Source organism: Gadus macrocephalus, chromosome 18, assembly GCF_031168955.1.
Source record: "Gadus macrocephalus chromosome 18, ASM3116895v1".
NCBI lineage: Eukaryota > Metazoa > Chordata > Actinopteri > Gadiformes > Gadidae > Gadus > Gadus macrocephalus.
In genome coordinates, this window is record NC_082399.1 from 13,202,202 (window position 1) to 13,223,481 (window position 21,280).

At 45.3% G+C, this 21,280-nt stretch overlaps 1 protein-coding gene across 2 annotated transcripts; it reads right to left on the reverse strand.

Moving 5' to 3' along the window:
• Positions 1 to 67: 67 nt before the first annotated feature.
• LOC132446051 (myosin light chain kinase, smooth muscle-like) lies at positions 68 to 17,475 on the reverse strand. Of its 2 annotated transcripts, none has more exons than XM_060036128.1 (15): positions 17,259 to 17,475; positions 15,950 to 16,434; positions 12,832 to 12,957; positions 12,422 to 12,552; positions 10,966 to 11,122; positions 10,101 to 10,412; positions 9,921 to 10,014; positions 9,242 to 9,445; positions 7,937 to 8,154; positions 6,333 to 6,456; positions 5,777 to 5,929; positions 3,529 to 3,655; positions 3,042 to 3,123; positions 1,642 to 1,782; positions 68 to 704 (listed from the first exon to the last, which is right to left on the reverse strand). In XM_060036128.1, exons 2-15 carry the CDS (start codon positions 16,299 to 16,301, stop codon positions 490 to 492), a joined length of 2,436 nt encoding a protein of 811 aa, XP_059892111.1. In that variant the 5' UTR covers positions 16,302 to 16,434; positions 17,259 to 17,475; the 3' UTR covers positions 68 to 489. The 2 variants fall into 2 exon arrangements, with proteins under 2 accessions (XP_059892111.1, XP_059892109.1); XM_060036126.1 differs by having other exon boundaries at positions 15,950 to 16,500.
• Positions 17,476 to 21,280: the final 3,805 nt, after the last annotated feature.

The following is a 21,280-nucleotide window of genomic DNA, read 5'->3' on the forward strand; positions in this document are numbered from 1 at the left end:
ATATATCTCTATAGTCAGACGAGAGATTCATCTTCCTCTGATCACCTGTCAAATTCCTCAACTGTACACGGAGGCCAACGTGTTTATTAGCATGGCTTGGAACAACAGCAGAAACCAAAACATTTACTTCACCTTACTACTTACTTACTTCACAATGTCTAGCAACAGGCAGCAGTTTATAAAAAAAACAATATTTTTGGTTAAAGGTATGTGTATTTTGTAAAAAAAAAAAAAAGTAGTTATAGCTATACATTACATTATAGCTCATATGTTAGTCTTGTAAATTCCTGTAGGGAGTTTTTAAGGCAACAAAGAAGATAAAAATGAAATTGTTCTTGACCTGGTGAATGCATTCCTTCCAAACACTGTCCATTTGTTTGCTTGAAGTGGCTGGTGGTGTTGAATTTTAAGTCCTAGACGAGTTTCATCCAAATCCATGTCCAGCTCTGGTCAAATTAGAACTATTCTGCATACGCAAAACAAATGACGCTAGAAGTCTTGCGTGGTGACTCTCAGTTTTGCCGAGCACAGCGCCTCCCCGAGGTCGTTGGTGGCTCTGCAGGAGTAAATCCCAGAGTCCGACTGTTGCAGACCGGTAAGGACTAGCGAGCAGCTCCCCTCCTCGCTTTGCTCTTCAGTCGTCCTCGATGTTTCTACCAACCGCTCGTTGTTCAGGAGCCACTCTATGGCAGGTTGAGGGTAACCTGTATATTTACAAGGGATGAGTTTTAGTTTTTCTATAGCACCTTTTAAACACAAAGTAGCATTGACTCAGCCTTGAGACAGGAATAACATTTAGTGAAAGACAAAATAACATACCGTATAAGAAAGTAGGAATAATGGTTGCAGATATACATTTTCTTTTAAAGACAACACTGTTCCATTGTGAGCCCTAAGAAAAGTGTAAAGTGCTAACGCATACCTCAGCTGTTGTGGTGGTTTGTTCCAGATTAAATTAAGTGTCAATGCTTAGTTCGAACCCTGGGTACAGTATAGCAGGCCTTTCCCTGCATACCTGAGATGTGCTTCCCAAACTATTGGGTCTTCTGTAGGCCTAACCACACGACCCCGTCACAACAGCTCAACCCTTCATCGGCCAAGCCAGAAAAGTTTTCATTAGACATAATGAGACTTATCAGTTAGATGCATTATTATTATTGTTAAGGCCTATAGGAACTCATATTATACTACTATCATTTAGCATCATTATTGCGGTGGCCCTAGAAGCTGAGGCGTAGGCCTACTCTATTTCTGGTCTAAACTTTGTTGAGCAGCAATAATCAACATGATATCTCTATTAAATATTAAACATTGTCAAATCTGCTCTAGTAATGACTGCATTACATTAATTCCATCAAAGCTGCTCACAAGCGAAAAATGGCAGCAGAAGTGATGTTTCTGTCTCCCGCTCTGTTGTTGTTGTCCCGGTGGGCCCCAGAGAGCATGTAGAGCTCCAGGCTCTAGTCACCATGGTGATGAAGGCAGGGCGCACTCGTTCTCAAAACGGTTGACCGGATAAATAAAAGAGAAATGTTCTCTGTCGCCAGGGGGAATTAGTGCATGGGCTTGCACTTATACAACACAGGACCAAAAGAGAAGAAGAAGATGAAGAAGGCACGGTGATGTCGGTGTGTGTCGTACCGTCGACCACGCAGCTGAGCCGGGCGGTCCCCCCCTCCGCCGGAACGGCGTCCCTCAGGGTCAGCTTGAAGCGGGGCTCCTTATGGAGCTGCTCGTCAAGCCTCTGGATGGCCTGCTCCGCCTCGCCGCCCCACGCCAGCTCTGGAGGAGCACCGAGCAACACGTTGGAGCGGACCTGGTGTCAAACAGCCCTGCTGCAGCCTGCTTTATACTTTATGGTTGACCTGACCTAAACCCCCACTACTGAAGCCTGCTTTATACTTTATAGACTATAAAGTATAAAGCAGGAAGCTTTATAAAGCAAGCCTGCTTTATACTTTATAGTTGACCTGAACTAAAACCCCACTACTGAAGGCTGCTTTATACTTTATAGTTGACCTGACTTAAAACGTCACTACTGAAGCCTGCTTTATACTTATCGTTAACCGACTGACCAGACATTTTGTGCGCAGGCCCAAAGAGGAACTGGCTGACTACTTCTTCTTTGCTTAACCAATCTTTAATCAGGCAGGTTAATTGTTAACTGATCCTCATTTATAATAGAGCCATAGAAATACAATAAGAAAACACCTATAAAGTAGAAAAACAGGGATTTCATCATCTGTGAAAATACCCATCAAGGTGTTAACCTTTGAAAGTAGTTAAGTGAGATGTACAACTAAATGTTACTTTGAAATATAGTATCACAGTTACTGTATTACAACCCCCCAGTCACACCGTGAGGAGGTACTGAATAAATTGTACCCGAGTGCAATACCCAAGGAAACACCATCCGTAACCAGAGGAAACGAGTAATGATTACTGCACAACGTGCTGGTCAGGTTGGCCAACTCTCACTCTGCTGGCATGTGACATGCTTTCATCTGCAGCCTCACGCTAACCATTCAGGGTTTAGTTCTCATTATTAAACCAAGCAAACAAATTCGACTCTAGACGATAGCATGCCGTAAATGGCATGGTAATGGTAAATTACTTCCTGATGGCTGCACGATGCTTATCTCCGTGTAGATTGGACAGCGGGAAAAGTTCACAGACGGGTACACGTCTTTGACCTTCATCAGTGAATGAACCCGTGTGCCCATTATTGGGTTAATGTAGTGTCTGATATTATGAATTTGTGCTTGTTTCCCTGGGTGAAAGGAGTCCTGGTGTTGGCGTAGTTGGGCTATATCCTTAAATCTTAGAACTAAGCTCCAGCTCACCTCACATGTGTATGGAAGCTGCATACTTTTTAAATCCTTGGTGGTCAATTTAATCCAAATACTATGTGCATGTGATTAAGTGCGTGGCGGGCAGCTTGGATTTTGATGCCCATGGCGTCAAAGTCTCACTCAAGCCGGGTACACAACGTTGGCGAACCTGAGCAGAAGGAATCAGAGGAGAGATGCTTATTGCCTTACCCTCGCTGGGCTCTGCAGGGAAGTCGGGTCGGAAGGACAGGGCCGCCATCCGGTTGAGGGCCTTTACAGCCCAGGCTGTTTTCTACCACACACACATGAACACAAACACACAGGAATCAGTTTATGAAGATCCCACATATCTTTGTTGTAGAAAATGACCAAGCAACATCCGGAACAAAAGAGAGTGTCTGTCTGTCTGTCTGTCTGTCTGTCTGTCTGTCTGTCTGTCTGTCTGTCTGTCTGTCTGTCTGTCTGTCTGTCTGTCTGTGTCTCTCTCTCTCTCTCTCTCTCTCTCTCTCTCTCTCTCTCTCTCTCTCTCTCTCTCTCTCTCTCTCTCTCTCTCTCTCTCTCTCTCTCTCTCTCTCTCTCTCTCTCTCTCTCTCTCTCTCTCTCTCTCTCTCTCTCTCTCTCTCTCTCTCTCTCTCTCTCTCAGAGTGTAGTAGTCGGGCCACTACACCCGTCCATGTATCGGGTGAGGTGTGTTTACCTTCCACTTGTGGCGCGCCAGGAAGGTTTTCATCTTCTTCTTGCTCAGAGTCCGGTTTCTGTTGGGGGGGCGGGAATAGAACGCCATCCAGGGGTGGGCCAACGCCTGGTCACATGACAGCCTGTTCCTAGAGGGGGAGGGGGGGGAAGACAAACACTCTTATGTCAATCAACATTGCATTCCTGTCTCATTGAGAGCATTATGCCTAGGTAATATGGTAGGTAGTATGGGGCCGACGACAGGACAGGATTGGACAAGCTTCACTAAACACACTCCTGCCTAACGCACTCTAACACTGAGCACTAAATAAGAACCAAATTCCATTCAAACCATTCAGTCTTGTATTCCGTATATTAAAAAAACACTGTGGCCCTGAGAGCTCAGCACACTGCAGCTTAAGAAAACCCACGCAAATAGACAAAACACAAGCAAACTCAGAAAACATGCACAGCATTTTCAAAAATGCGCTCCAAATTCCACGCGTCTCACAACACAATACAGACACAGCACATTAAAGAGCTGCGCTGTAATTACCCCAACGGAAGTGCTTCCTGCAATTAAAATGATAAATACAATTTAGCTCATTACCCCCCCCCTATTGACAGATCACTGACTTCAATTATGTATTGAGACACAAACCGTGGGAACACCGTTGCCGTTTGGTGTACTATGGGATTTCCGGGAAATCTGATCAAGACTTCCAGATTCCCAGGAAAGATTATGACAGGAAACGAAAAAAAAAAAAAAAAAACGCAATGATTGCGCGTCTATTGTTGTCATATGGTAACGTTGGGAACATATGGTAACATATGGGAAAGGAGCGACACACACGGTGAAACGCTAGTGATTAAAAGGCACCCAGTGCAACTTTATGTAAACATTCAATGAAAAATAAACATTCAATTTCTAGTCTTTTTTACACGTAGTAAGTTTCAATAACTCCATACCATTACATATCGACATTCAAGGAGCAAAGATGAGACGTCGTTGTGTGGTGAGAACTGATAGAAAATCGTAAACAACAACAATCGCCGGTGGGGAGAAGCCATTTTTCCATTGACTGGAAGCCTGCTTTATTTATTGTAGGTTACAAAAAATAAAGAAAATGGCGGCATTGTTGTTGTTATCGATTTTGTATCAGTTCTCACCACACAACGACGTCTCATCTTTGCTGCTTAAATGTCGGTATGTAATGGTATGGAGTTATTGAAACTTACTACGTGTAAAAAAGACTAGAAATTGAATGTTTATTTTTAAGCCTCGAAAGTTGCACTGGGTGCCTTTAATCCCGTTTGCAGCCGCTTACAAATCTCAACAGCCACAGAATGGATTTAGTTTAACGGAATGGTTTAGGAATCATTCAATGGTTTACTTTGACCGATTTTGTTAGTTTTTATAATGGAGTTAACAGGACATGGCATTTCATGATTAGCGCTGCAGCAGATGTCATGCAGCAGAATTTATCATTGCCAACTGAGGTGATGGACATAAACTGTGTCCTTTTGCCCTATTAAAGGCACCCAGTGCAACTTTCGAGGCTTAAAAATAAACATTCAATTTCTAGTCTTTTTTACACGTAGTAAGTTTCAATAACTCCATACCATTACATACCGACATTTAAGCAGCAAAGATGAGACGTCGTTGTGTGGTGAGAACTGATACAAAATCGATAACAACAACAATGCCGCCATTTTCTTTATTTTTTGTAACCTACAATAAATAAAGCAGGCTTCCAGTCAATGGAAAAATGGCTTCTCCCCACCGGCGATTGTTATTGTTTACGATTTTCTATCAGTTCTCACCACACAACGACGTCTCATCTTTGCTCCTTGAATGTCGATATGTAATGGTATGGAGTTATTGAAACTTACTACGTGTAAAAAAGACTAGAAATTGAATGTTTATTTTTCATTGAATGTTTACATAAAGTTGCACTGGGTGCCTTTAATGATACAAATAGGCCTAATATAAAAAATTTCAGTTTTGGATTTGGGAACACATTTGAATGATACATTAGGGCAAAAAAAACTACACTGCTATTTCACGAAATGGGTTGCCTTTTCCCTGGATCTGATTCATCTAATTTTCGGGAAAAATATTAAACCCTATTGTAAACGCAGCGTGTTCCTGACATGACTTCTGTGGATGGAATTGCTCCCGTGTCTTCAAATGAATGAGGATGTTTTCTTAATGAGCTTGTGTTTAGTCTATTTGCATTTGTTTTCCTAATGCGTCGCCTCAAACCAACCTCGGGTCCTTTTGCAGCAGGGAGCTGATGAAGCCTCTGGCCTCGTCCGAGATGTCCTCGAAGCTCTCCTCGTCAAACTCGTAGCGGGCCGCCGTCACCAGAGCCTGGGTCTCCGTAACGTTGTCTCCCTGGAAGGGGCTCTCCCCGCTCAGCCTGCCGGCACAAAGACAGACCAGTGTGAACAGGACTGGGAACACTCACCCACTCCTGTAGAGCAGCGGTGTTACTGGTCACTTATCACAACGTTGGACAGCGATTCACTCCTTGCTGGGAGTGATTGGCTAGAAATGATGCGGGTTAAACGGGTTAGTTAGCCGAGGCCAAAGAAGTCCTTTGCCGCCCACTGCTCTAATAGTGTTTTTTTCAGGGTTTTGATGTTTTCAGTTCGGTAGGATATGTTTTATGGAAAGTAGGGGATAAAACAAGCGAATTGTAAAAAATAAATATATACAGCAAAACAAAAAATATTCATATAAAAGTTTGACATTATTTTGTTCTTCCTAAACAAGATATTTCCACATGAAGCAGGCAACCGGCTAAAGCCCTGGGGACTTACAGGATGTAACAGATGACTCCGATGCTCCACATGTCAGTCTCAAGGCCCACCGGCTCGTAGTTGACCACCTCGGGGGCCATGAACTCTGGGGTGCCGTGCATCACCTTCAGCACTTTATCGGGCTCTGGTAGACGGAGACAAGTAGGTTGAACAACATCAAGAACATCACCATCACTCTCAGCACAACCAACACCATCACCAGCCTCTGGTAGACGAAGACAAGAAGGTTGAACAACATCAAGTACATCATCAACACCATCACTCAAACCATCCCCATCTGATAAAGCTAGGCAAGAAGGTTGAAGAACCTAACACTCACTACTCACTGATCATATAACCCTTCACAATGAACACAGTAAAGGGATCTAGGTCAGATTTATTGTGGGTTAAAGGATGTTAAGTGGCTGTACCAGCACAACCGTTTGCAACATTACTGTTTAAACGGGAACATCCTCATCATGACAAGCTTGACAATAGGGCTGTACGGTGTGAACTAAAATGTATATCATGGTATGATTTGAGGCATAGACGGTAACGGTATTATATCACAGTATGTTGATTTGATCTTCTTAATTCGATACAAATGCTTCTGAGGGGGGTAAAATAGTGGTTAGGCAGCAAAACTGCATAGAAAAATTTGGCTGAAGTGTGTTTGTGGGCATGTAACGCGTACCTGGGATCGAGGGTTTTGACCATCTCTTTAAAGCCCTTTCTATAGACATTTTGAAACGGGACCATGTCCTTGCACAGGTAAACTGTGACGGCATTTGTTATCTCGTTCCACCGCTGGCCTTTCTTTGTCGTTAGGACTGGCTTTTGAGCGTCTTTCTCGTACGGTGTGGAATGAGAGCTTGTGAAGGGACTATTGCACAAGCACGCAGGCGCAAGAAGGCCGTATCGCTGTCAAATCGGTCCCTGGGAAAAGTAACGTTGTGCGGAATTGAAAAAGTTTTGTGACCATATTTTCAGTAATTGCGCGTAAATTAACTTTTTACATGAAAAAGTAGTTACGTTACTGTATTTGTTAATTTCTTTGTAACGCGTTACACACAACACTGTTACACAGGTGTCACGGTAACGTCAAAATCCATACCGGTGTACTTTCTACACCGTTTATACCATACACCCCTACTTGACCATCTTATTATGGGTTGGTCACGATCCTCTACCCCCCACAAGCCTGAGGGCATGAGCAGTCGAGTGGCAAGGATGTGAAGAAACTTGGTACTAAACTATGCTCTAGTGGAACAGGTCTGCGCCCCTTTACACTAGTGGTCTGTACCCAATTCCCTCAAGCTACTAGTGTGAACCCTATACCCGATTGGCACTAGTCCGGGCCCCTCAACCCCAGGCCTGTACCCTACTCTAGTTGTACATTTTTTACCCAATACCAAAGTAGTACTAGTCAGTACCCTATACCCTAGTGGTCTGTACACCATTGTGGAACTACCTACACTGCTCTCCTCCAGAGTACCTTGAAAACGACCTGGCCTGCCCTACAAAGTCCCCTTTCGCCACCAGTCAGCAGCCAGTCAGCAGCCAGTCAGCAGCCAGTCAGCAGCCAGTCAGCAGCCAGCAGCCATCAGCCAGTCAGGTGGACTCACCCAGCTTGCTGGCCAGGCCGAAGTCGATGATCTTGACCTGGATGTCGGTGGAGTCGACGCACACGATGTTCTCAGGCTTGAGGTCCAGGTGCACGATGTTCTGCTTGTGCACGTACTGCATGCCCTCCAGGATCTGCTTCATGTAGCGCACGCTGGTGGGCTCCGTGTGCTCGAAGCTCTCGTGCACGATGCGCTCAAACAGCTCGCCGCCTGTGATGCTGGGGGGAGGGAGGTCTTGTTTGATTTGACTGAAGGGCGTTTGTTTGTACCTTGGCCAAGCCACGACCGGTGGAAGGTACGCTACATACAAACCTGTGATGATCGGACGATTGCTACACTTTCAATGTGTGGAAGTGTAGCAAGTGTGAAACACAAAATATCAATAATTTGAAATGGAAAAGGATTAATGACAAAGGTTGTAACATACTAAAGAATTATTCTGACTACCTTTAGCATTTGTGTAAAATATGCATAGATAGAGCCTACCTTATATAGGATATTTTTTTCATATACTTTATTAAATGCCAGTGAACCCACATCATGTGAAAAAACTGTCTAAAAAAAGTGTGTAAAATGTGGTTTCTATGATCTTAAACATAGCAATCTGTGCTATTTTGTCACTTCAAAAATAACAGCATCATTTTGAAAAAACTGGTGTAAAACCTCTGCCGATCAGTTTGTGGATGTTCTCTATTTTGAACTCTACTTCACATTGGTGCATGTGGATGTGTGGAGCTCCATCTGGGACGCAGTTCATGTTGTTGTCTGCGTCTGGGGAGGGAGGGGGGGGGGTGGGGTGGTTAGCCCCTCGGACGTGGCGTTAAAGTATAATTAGAACACTGTGAGATTAACACAAATGCTGAGAAAATGCTTGGAGTTCTAGGAAGGAAAGGGAGGAGTTATCCTGATGGGGCCAAACGCCCAAGAAGCTTAACCCTCCTGGACGGAGTCAACACATTAACCGCTCCAGACGGAGCTCCACACATCCATAAGCACCGCGGCGGGAGACTATCCTCACCCTCACAAAATCGCCAGCCTGAGTTAGGAGTACAATTAAATTAGTTCCTTCCATTAATTAAAAAAGTGTCCTTCAACTGGTTACCGGAGACTGACAGATGTTTTTGTTTTCTGTTTTTTCAAAATTACACTTTAATTAAATGAATAGTGATCCAACAGTGTCGAATACTAAGTTGACGATTATAGAAGACACCCAGAACAGGAAGGCATCCCTTTCAAATGCATCCACTGATTCCGCTGCCGTTACGCCCGCAGGCCGCACCCTCCCCTCCAGGCCGGGGTACTCACTACTCCATCACCATGACGACCTCCGAGGCGGTGTCGTACGCGGCGAGGTACTGGACCAGCTTGGGGTGGTGCAGCAGGTTCATGATGTCCATCTCCCTGCGCGCCGCCGCCCGCTCCTTGGCCGTGTGGCCGCGGTAGAACTTGCCGGCGTAGACCTCTCGGGACTGCTTGTGGTGGAGCAGGAGCACCTGGCCGAACCGCCCCCTGGGGAACGTTCAGGAGAATATAAGTGGAGGGGCTCACGGCTCAGTACGCTCAGGCACCCAACGCGGGCCGTGGTCAGCTAGCGGCCATCTTGGCTCCAAACGCTAGCAGGGTGGGGGAACTGAATGGAACCAAGATGGCCCCTAAGTAGATAAGGCCCATGTAGGACATACGCCCTGCAGCGTTCAACGTTCGAGTGCCACCTGCCCGGGGCCTCCGCCCTACACTACATGTCCATCCCTCCCTCTTTCAACCCACTTCACTGCTCTATCCATAAGTACAAAAGCCCACAATAAATCAATCAATAATCAATAAATCAATCAATCAATATGTATACAATTTGATCAAATTTGATCTAACATGCAGATACGGATAGTATTTTGAGTTAAGCTATGCCTTTAAGAAGTTTGTTTGGTTTTTCTGAAACAGCTTCAATACATTTACAATGAAACCCAATCATAAGTCCCATACGTACACGCCCAGTTTCTTGCCCACGGTGTAGTGGTCGCTGACTGTATTCTTGGTGTCGACGGTCACCGTGACGTACGTCGGCCCCTCCTCCTTTCCCCCTGAAACACAGCACAACAGGGAGTTGGAAAGCGTACATTTCACCAGGACGATGCCAATAATCACAGAGCAATGGTAGTGAACAAACCCGCCGTCTCCAGTTTGACCAGCTCCGACTCCTCACTCGGTTCACTGGCACCCGAAAAGTTGTAGGCCCTGACGCGGAAGCGGTAGGGAACCTGGGGCTCCAGTCCCGATCGTACCCGCAGGGAGGTGCTCATGCATCGGTTGGCCACCACACTCCAGTCCCCTGCTTGGCCCGGGCCCACCGCCCTCTTCTCCACCACGTAGCCCAGGATGGCGGAGCCCCCGTCGTAGTTGGGGCCGCCCCAGGACAGCACCAGGGAGCGGGTGGACAGCTGGGACACCACGGGGGGGGAGCCAGGCGCTTGGGGAGCCTCTGTGGACGACACACACCTGGAGGTCACCTGGAGGTCACCTGGAGGGCCCCTGGAGGGCCCCTGGAAGACTATAGCAGTGTTGGGACATCCTCCCACGATTTGACATGAAACCGAACCCTCAAGGATCTATTCCCAGCCCTCTCTGTTTCACTTGGCTCCCATAACCTGTTTTAGTTGGGAAAGGAATCGAGCACAGAATCTGAAAAAGGCCAAATAGCTGTCCCCTAACAGCTAAGCTTCAACATTATAACAAACTGAAATCATTGTTCAGTGCCTCTTGAAGGCCCTGAGCTACAACAACAACAATGATTGCAGCAAACTTAGTTGTGCAAAAATTATACAGCAGAACATGTTAAAAATGAAAAAAAAAAAGGATAATCAAATCATTATTATCATTAGTAAAAAAAACATTTCAGTGACACAATCCAAAATTGTCTCTCAAAAAAGGAAGCAAAATGATGAACAATCATTTGTAATGTGTTCCACATGACCATGAGCAAAACCCCATTTAATTGACATGCTTAACAAGCCCCGCCCCCTTCCCCCTCTCACCAATGACACTGAGGTAGATGCTGTGGTGCTGAAGGCCGTGGCGGTGTCGTACTACCAGCGTGTACGTTCCCCTGTGGCGGGGCATTGTGTGGCTGATTAGCAGCGTGCTTTCTGATTGGCTGCTGCTGACGCGGGTCTGAGGTCCGTCGACAACTTCCTGGAGGGCAGGGAACATATACCCATGATGCATTGCTCTCCCCCACTTGTCAAACTCTGACTTTACCTACACAGTACGCACCTCGCCCAACCATTTCTACCACTGACCTTAACATCTCTACCCTATTTGCTTATCACCTAACCTAATGGAACCTAATTGCTCAGAATCTGCAGCTGCGTGGAGCAGTCTCGTGGAAAAGTTTTGTGGAGAGTGTGATGGAAAATCTACATGTTGTATTGTTTTGGTCTATATGAATTTAAGTTTTGTTGCTATTCTGTGTAATTTTATATAGTGTCTGCCTTCTGCTCTCCTTTTGGGTCATTTAAAGTGTGAACGTTCGAGAGTCGTGTGATGCATTTTATTGCCTGCCTGTTCCTATCTTCTCGTGTGTCATGGTGGTTAGTGAGGTCCCCCCTTCACTTTAGGCGTCTTTGAGTGTTATTAATTATTATTATTCTTCATGTTTAACCTCTGTTTTCCTTTTATTCCTAGTCTGTTTTACATAGTTTTGAATGATGACTATATGCTCTGTAAGGTGACCTTGGGTGTCTTGAAAGGCGCCTCTAAATTAAATGTATTATTATTTTATTATTATCCCCCAAGCAATGCTTTGAAGTATGGGCCTGTTCCGACACTCTGGCTAGCGTAAACAAAGTCAGAGAGTTACATGGCACGGCCGCCGACCCCACCTTAGCCTCGGGGGGGGGAGCTTCAACTGTAAAGATAACAATCTGGTGAACAAAGACTTTTAGTATTGGGGGACCACCCCCTTCAGGACCCAAACGAAGTGAATAAGAACTCATTGATTGGAAGACTCAGTGGACTTGTCTGAGCGTACCTTCAGAGAATGAAGTAACACGCAAAGAGGAGCTCCCATCTGAGGCCTCAGATTATTGTAATGTATGCCTGTTATGTTGTTTGTTGATGCATGTTGTGATGTATCTTTGTTCGTACTTTTATTACAAATATATATAATCATTAATTGTCAACAGTATTGTGTGCTTTTATGCATCTAAATATCTCATCTGCTTAGATGCAATATCTGATACAGAAATTGCCACGACAAGAGGTATTGGAATGAGAAGGGAAAGGATGGGTGAGGAGGAGAGGGGGCTTCATTCTCAGAAATGCAGGCTTTCTTAGTTTGAATCCTCAAATTGTACCTTGTGTACATTCCCTGCAGATTACGCCGTCTGTTTTGAATCAAAAGTCAAGTGGGAGTACGCGTCACGCCAACACAAGCAATCCCATAAGCGGTCAACACACGCAAACACATGTCCTCCTCCACACACACTCCACCTTTTCTCTGTTGTGGATCCAGCAGCAGGCCACAGGCAGAGAGCTGCTGCTGAAGGAACAGTGGAGTCTGGTCTGAGCTCCACGCTGGACCTCCAGCTGCTCCTCACAGGCCCCAAACTCCACCACCACTCCTGGGGACGCAGAGAGCCACAGACACATCTGGACGTGAGGATACACAAACCAGCATACGGAACACCACAACCACAACCAGAAGATACAAAAACACAACCAGGAGATACAAAACACAACCAGGAGATACAAAACACAACCAGGAGATACAAAAAACAACCAGAAGATGCAAAACACAATTCAATGAAAAAAAAAAAAATCAAGCTTAAGCTGACCTTTAATTTTTACTTTAAGGGCTTATTTCCAAATAAAATAACTTTGGGAAATGCTAATGAATTTACCTTTCTTATCAACCTTTGCCGGAGAAGGGCTTGTGGGTTTAGTGTCAGAGCTCCAGGTGTCTCGGCGCCCCACCTCCTTGAGTGTCGCCCTGGGTTTCCATGGTACAGTGGAACTCTTTCGTCTTCCTGTTACCGTCGGGAAGGAAATTGCAGTGGGTTGCAACAACACTGATTGACAAAGTGAAGAGATTTGTATTCTTTGTTTTCTAAATTCTTCTGTCCAAAACAACGTTTGAAGATTTGATTAAAACCCAAACAAAGGACCTTTCGTTAGAGAAATAACATATACATAGAGATTTTAATAATACAATAAAATAAGCTCAACCACAGTGTGTACATTACAAACAAGTGTAGGTTTTGTGTTTAAAAAATGATATATCTGCATTAAGAACCAAGGCATTTGAGACTCAAGGAGCAGGATAAGGATGTTTGACCCCTGCTGCAAGGTTCTTCAAATCCCAATCTCCACAGTCTCCCTGTAGGCAACATTGTGCAAGATAACCCTAACCCTCTACCTGCACCTTAAATCAGAAGTAGGGGAGATTTGAGACTTGTAAAGAGAGATAGCCGTAAAGTGCAGTAAATAACAAAATTCAGAAAATAAACCCCTAATCACTTCCTCCCTACTTCTCTCTGCCCTTGAGAGGCATTGCATTACAGACTTCTGAATTCCACACGGCAGGGTGAATTCCACAACCTCATCAGGGAACCGATGCTCTGATGGGTCAGAAATGAGAAACTGTCTCATACAGAGGCAGGCACACCTGAAACCGATATCCCCAAAGAGTATTGAACTCAATAACTACACATAGCTATATCAGGTCTAACAAGTTACACTTAAATGATAGCTCTTTAATGACTTTCATGTCACGTCTGCTTAACATGAATGCATAAATCGTAAATAGGTGCTCGATAATAACCAAAGAGGTTAGCTTATTTTTGTACCGGGGTTAAAAAAAACAACTGGATTGTTTTCTGCTTGACAAGAGACCTGAATGTAGAGCCGTTGATGTGGTCTGAAGCCCTGGCTTACTGCCTTACTGCCTGTCCAGCGATAGAGATAACAGCTTCATATGGAACACATGTTACCTTTGAAGATACACGGCTGCTTTGAAGTAAGAAGCATGATGGGGACAAATACAGATGGAGTAAACTGGAGGATCCTATTTTAACTGATTGATAATAATAATAATAATAATAATTGATCCGTTTTTTATAGCGCTTTTCTAAGTACTCAAAGACTCTTTAAATAAGAAAGACAGGATATTAAGGAGCAGGTAGGGGTTAGACAGTGAATACAGAGACAGGTCATTAAGGACCAGGTAGGGGTTGGAGAGTGAATACAGAGACAGGTCATTAAGGAGCCGGTAGGGGCTAGACAGTGAATACAGATACAGGGTTAATCATCTTGTTCAAGGAGGCTGACAGGTGTTTGAACAGAGGACTTTTCAAATGGAAGACAAACAAACCAGCCACTTATCCTGACCCTACATAATGATCTAATAGACATTGATGCCATGTATATAACAGACATGTTATATATATTTCTACAAAGGGGGATTAATAAAGGACTATCTTATCTTATCTTATATACATAGAGTGACTTCTACATTTCGCACACATGTGTGTTCGAAATGTAGAAGTCACTCTATGTGCTTTAATGTTTGTGTCGACAGAGTCGACACAAACATTGATCTCCTGTAAATCTCCTGTAAATGTTGGAATGTTAATGGTGGGTGTGTGCATGCATTTGTATGTTTCTGTTTTGCAAGTGTGTGTGCCCATGTGCGTGGGCGGATGTGTGTGTGTGTGTGTGTGTGTGTGTGTGTGTGTGTGTGTGTGTGTGTGTGTGTGCGTGTGCGTGTGCGGGCCTGAGTAATTGTCCCAGAGCCTGGCAGCACAGCTGCAACAACTACAATAATAAAACATGGTGTGTGTGTGTGTGTGTGTGTGTGTGACAGTTACACCCCAAACATTTTCTTCAGTTGGAGACTGGCCTGGGGGAACGGGAGCCAGAAAGAGCTTCATCAGGTTCCTCCCCCGCATCCAGGGTGAGATCAGAGGAGATTAACATCCAGTGTCTCCCGTTCAGGATGCTCCTGGTCTATCCCTGCCCTGCCTTTTGTTATGTAAAGGAATTCAAATTCAACCATCTAACACGCCCACCGGGAACAGGTCCACTCTCTACCTTCTTGTATCGCAGACTTTTCCTGAGGTCTTATCAAAACTGTTTAAATGCTAGAATTGTTTAACTTAAATCCCGCTTAGTGAGCTTTCCTCTTCTCTGAATGCTAACATTTCTCGCTAGTCAAATAGAAGTAGAGGCTTTCCTTCCGTATTACGAGTCGACCAGATCATCTGCGTCTTATAGGTTGCTTCTTAAACCATGTCAATGTAAGAGGGGGAGGATTCCATAGGGGCTTATCTATGATAGCATTGGCTCTTGATTCAATGTTGTTTCTTTGTACATATTCTTTGGCAGAATAGAAGGATTGTGGGACTTTGATGAGGCACTTGAATGTCTATGTCTATGATGTCTATGTGTACTGTGCAATGCTATTCCGTAATACTTCGGTTTTGTAAGTCAAGCTTTGGTGAGATGGGTCTAGTGTGTTTTTAATTAAACAGCTTTTAAACCAAAATAATACTCACCAAACAAGTTGTGTGTGCGTGCATGTGTGTGTGTGATGTTCTATGACTGTATACTGTGCAATGCTATCCCGCCCTAGATCTGTTTTTTAAGTCACAACAGAGCTTTGGTGAGATGAGTCTAGTGTATTTTTAATGAAACATCTGTAAACCAAAAGCAAACTTACAGAACAAGTTGTGTGTGCGTGTGTGTGTGTGTGTGTGTGTGTGTGTGTGTGTGTGTGTGTGTGTGTGTGTGTGTGTACACTGCATGACTCTACAGTGTATAGAAAGTGTGTTTGACATGCTAGTAGTTAGATGTGTGTCATTCTGTCCTGACTACCCTTTAAGGATTTGTGTGTGTGTGTGTGTGTGTGTGTGTGTGTGTGTGTGTGTGTGTGTGTGTGTGTGTGTGTGTGTGTGTGTGTGTGTGTGTGTGTGTGTGTGTGTGTGTGTGTGTGTGTGTGTGTGTGTGTGTGTGTGTGTGTACCTGCTGAGGGCGACTCCTCTGTTGGTCCATGCTGAAGGGCAGGGGACTCTCTGCAATCCCCCTTCTGCCGCCCCTCTTCCACCACCTCCTCCACCTCCTCAACCTTCTCCATCTCCTCCACCTCACACACGTCCTTGCCCCGCGGCCCCGCACTGGGCTGGATGTTTAGCCGGAACGTGGAGATGTAGGTCTTCCTACCCTTTTCCTCCCTCTTCTCCTCCTCCTCCTCATCTCTCGGACCCCCGTTCATAGCTGAGCTTGGGGCGACCCAGCGGGACGAACCAGGGACTCTACTTGCTCCAGAGCGTGCGTCTCTCTCTCTCTGTCTGCACTGGACCTCTCTCCCACTCATCTGCTGCCCTGCTGGGACGTCCCAGGGAGGGACTCTGCGCTCCTGGCTCGTCTGGTCACCCAAAGACCCTCCTCCTCCTCCTCCTCCTCCTCCTACCGCAGGACCCTCCCCCTCTGCCCCGACCTCTCTCTTCCTAGGAAACGGCCCGTTGCATCAAAAGAGCAATTAGCCGGACCAGGCATTCCATCGCCGTTAGTGGCTACAGCAGGGGGACAGGAAGGAGAGGGAGATCGATGGGGAGATGGAGGGCGAAGAGGGAGAGGGGAGGGAGGGAGGGAGGACACAACATGTGTTGAGAAACACTTCAAAGTGTGTGTGTGTGTGTGTGTGTGTGTGTGTGTGTGTGTGTGTGTGTGTGTGTGTGTGTGTGTGTGTGTGATAGAGAGGGAGAGAGAGAGAGCTTGCAAAAGAGAGAGTGAGACATAGTGAGATCGAAAGAGGAAGAGGGTGCGTGTGAGGAGACTAAACATTTCATGTAGCACAAACACAACATTCTACATTGAGCTCTACATGTACACAGAGGCAGTGACAGGGAAAAGACACACACACACAATACAGCAACACACTGAGTCACAAACACCAAGCCCTCTCAGAGCGTCATACACTGCAGTCTACAACACTTAGCTGCTGCCCCTCTTTATAAGGAATACCTCCCCGCTCAGAGAAACCAACACACACACACACACACACACACACACACACACACACACACACACACACACACACACACACACACACACACACACACACACACACACACACACACACACACACACACACACACACACACACACACACACACACACACACACACACACACACACGTAGGCCAGCTCCTATTCATCCATGCAGAGCAGGCCCGCTAGATGCAGTGAGTGACATCACAGGAGGAATGAAGGAAAACAAGTAGGTCCTACTTCGCGATTTAACTTGAATTGAACCTCTATGGTAACGCACCTGTGAAGAAACCTTGTATCGCCAAATGGTAGATTAATCGTTTGAGCGAGCGGAACACGTGCTGGGACGTGAAGTAGATCTCTTTGCTGCTATGAAGTATTTCTTTCTCTTCTTTTCTTCAGATGACAATGCGGTGAGATCGGGGCGGCCGCAGGTGAAGTGGCAGGTATACAAACACGACCCAGCGACACAGTGCCTGAGGTGGGGGGACGGCTGTAGGGCGGGTCTTGTGTTCAGGGTGTGTCGTGTGATGCAGTCGTGTTGTCGCTGCGCGGAAACTTGTGCTTGACCTGTAGTTTGAATCATGCTCAACGTATTGTGTCCACGAAGAACGGTGTTCATTAAAATAACTGATTTTGTTTTGTTGAAATCGTATTTCTTCTAACTTCTAACTCTGACTTACCGTCTCAGATAAAAAAGGCTCCTCGTTGTTTACAATCAGTTTGTCAGAATTACAGAGGACTAGTTGATGGCGTGTGGGAGGCCTGCTGCAACACAAATGTGTGTCGGAATCAGGAGGGAAACGTGCAAACGAACAAACTAATCACGGCCACATGCTGGAAATAGTTTCCCATGGAAAGTTGTTTTGAAACGGGCCCCCACAGTAAGAGCCTCTAAAGAAAACAAACCCCATGTTCGGTATGCTCTTGGGGACCATATATATGTCTGGGTGTGTGCGTGTGTGTGTGTGTGTGTGTGTGTGTGTGTGTGTGTGTGTGTGTGTGTGTGTGTGTGTGTGTGTGTGTGTGTGTGTGTTTCAACAATTGTTTCAACTCAATCTCTCTCTCTCTCTCTCTCTCTCTCTCTCTCTCTCACACACACTCACACACACACACACACACACACACACACACACACACACACACACACACACACACACACACACACACACACACACACACACACGTGCATTACGTGTAGGCCTATATTTTATTTTTTATATAAAGAGAGAGATAGTGTGTGTGAGTGAATGTGTTCTGGGGTGCTGTTAGTCAGTGAACGTGATTTTATAAATGAAATAAAAGATTAATGTTTTATTTCTTCCATGTCGCTAAGAGTTATGCGTGTCAATGCGCGTCATTTTGATGCCTCTGGTAAGATTGGTTCCAGGACAAGGTATGACTCGAAGACAAAGGTTCAACACAAATGTTTATTCAGAGTTACAAATGGTAAATAAGCCACGCCCATAGGCTCTGATTCATCTCAGGTATATATATCAGTCTGTATTGGTATGGAATGAGGGGTAAGGCTCATTATTTTAAAATATGCATATTTTTTATTATATTGTTACAGTTATTTGTATCATGTCCCAAAAATGAAATACGGATGAGTTGTTGACGCCGTTGATCTGCTGCCACCTTCTGGTTCATAACACCAACAACAGACACATCGGGACATGATGCCGCGTTTCCACTGCAGTGTGCGGTACGGTTCAAGTGCCCCTGACTGCAGCCCGCAGATCGAGGAGGAGCTAAATGTGGGCGGGTCTAAACGTTTAACCCATGGTTTTACCCTCTCGGGCGCCATCTGGTGGCGGAGATCCGGCAGCACATTCTCAAACATCAATACAGCACAGCACAGCACAATGACTTACCGGTAATATGGAAAAAGGTTCATGCATTTGATAGACTTTCCTACTATTAACTTGTCATTGCAAATGTCTTTTTTAGTATAGACACATATTATTTCGTACACTAAATTATATTAGCTAAGTCAAATAAACCAAAGACAGAATTTGCATCATTGATTTTTATTTTCACCCCAGGCAAAAAAATTGATCTGTAAAGAAAAAAAAAAAGCTTCCGTAAATGTTTGACAAAGGCAAGTATCAAGGTATTTTTCTGGCCCATAGCAAGCAACCCTGTTCCCGGTTTCCAGGTCCGTCAATTTCAGCAGTGGTACACCTGTCACGCACATACACACACACACACACACACGCACATGTACGAAGGCAACACAAGGTCAATCAAAGTAGCTGTGGGTAACAAATGGACACAAAGAATGAATAAATGAATGTATTTCATTGCATTTATTTTGATCATTGTCAACGCAGAATTCCAATCTCAAAACGGAATGCACTATATGCAAAGAGTAAGGCCATGCATTAAATGTTGATATTCAAATCCTGTTATTATGCCTTATCATACTCTTATTCAAGTGAATGATTTATTGATTACCTTCTTTATTTCTCTCAGACATACTCTAGGGTAGAAACACACACAAATATAGCGCATTAGTAACTGTTTTTATAGACCCGGATATGAAATATGATTTTTAGGACACAGAAAATAAGGACACAGACGGTCCGTCAGACAGACAGACAGTCAGTCAGTCAGACAGACAGACAGACCATCAGTCAGTCCGACAGACAGACCATCAGTCAGTCAGTCAGTCAGACAAAGAAAGACAGACAGAGAGGAGTTCTTAAAAGAACTGTTGGTTTCGTAATGTGTGTGTTATGTGGTGCAATGTCGTGGTGCAATGTGCAGGCAAATCTGGAGGGGAAAAGCAAAATTTAAATCAGGTTTCAATGTTTCACGAAACATATCTTACCAATGTGGTCTGGAGAATATTACCATGATAAGCAAAATATTGGAGTTTATTTAATTGTCCTCATATGTGGACCCGATTATGTGTCATCATATGTGGCCCGAGGGCATGGCGTTAAAAAAAGCTGAAAAACACTGCCTAAATGCTATTTTTCAAACGACCTCATGACATAAACATGAGGCCTATGCATGTTACTTCCATGAATATTTTAATGATCAACTTGTTGGTCTATCCATACATTAGTTTATAATGTACACGAACAGAGAGCGGCAACTTACCTCTAGGCAGAAAAGCGCTCAGTATAATGGACTCAGATGGAAATACGTTCTCCCGCTTTCTGCAGAAAGCGGGAGAACGTATTTCCGTCTCAGTCCATGATACTGCGCGGAATTTTCCTTAAATGTGGGCTGGCTTAAACGTTTAAGCCCGCCCACATCTGCGAGCTGCAGTCAGGGGTTACGCGTACGGTTCGGTTCGCCTCAGTCCGGTAGGGAGGGGGCGGTATAGCCCAGCTCAGTTCTGAGGTTGCGTTTTCACCGCCGACAGTACCCTTTATGGTAAACCGGATGTCGATCGCCGCAGCAGCTACGTAAACATCGTAAACAACTTCTTCCTCCCCGAGAATGCAGAGGAACGTCTCCACCTCCTTGTTCGCCCAAGCAAGCGTTTTACCCGACAAGTTCATTGTAAAGAATAATACCTCGAGGCTACTGTTTGTTTGTTTTTATCCCCACGTCGCCCGGAAGTGACAATACTGTCGACCAATCAACGGAGGGGTTGTGTAGCTTGAATTTTCCGGCCCCCTTTCAGGCGTCTCATGCCGCGTTTCCACTGCAGGGTGCGGTACGGTTCGGTTCGCAAAGGTGCGGTACGGATTGCGTTTCCACCGCCGAAAGTGGGCGTGACCCGGACTGAGCCGTACTCGTATTGCCCTCGTTTTCAGTACTCCTCCGTTGGGGTACTGAAAACGAGACGAGACGCCTGAAAGGGTACCGGAAAATTCGAGCTACACACCCCCTCCGTTGATTGGTCGACAGAACCGTCACTTCCGGGCGACGTGGGGATAAAAACAAACAAACAGTAGCCTCGAGGTATTATTCTTTACAATGAACATGTCACGTAAAACGCTTGCTTGGGCGAACAAGGAGGTGGAGACGTTCCTCTGCATTCTTGGGGATGAAGACGTTGTTTACGATGTTTACGGAGCTGCCGCGGCGATCGACATCCGGCCTACCATAAAGGGTACTCTCGGCGGTGGAAACGCGACCTCGGAACTGAGCTGGGCTATACCGCCCCCTCCCTCCCGGACTGAGGGAAACCGAACCGTACCGCACCCTGCAGTGGAAACGCGGCATCAGTAGCCCAACGGAGTACTGAAGATGAGGGCAAAACGAGTACGGCTCAGTCCGGGTCGCGCCCACTTTTGGCGGTGGAAACGCAATCCGTAACGCACCTTTGCGAACCGAACCGTA

Coding starts and splice junctions, on each gene's coding strand:
- LOC132446051 (XM_060036128.1), bottom strand. CDS start 16,301: ATGAGTGGGAGAGAGGTCCAGTGCAGACAGAGAGAGAGAGACGCACGC. Junction 10,413..10,965: donor CATCTACCTCAGTGTCATTG/GTGAGAGGGGGA, acceptor TGTCGTCCACAG/AGGCTCCCCAAGCGCCTGGC. Junction 1,783..3,041: donor CCCTGCAGAGCCCAGCGAGG/GTAAGGCAATAA, acceptor GTGCTCCTCCAG/AGCTGGCGTGGGGCGGCGAG.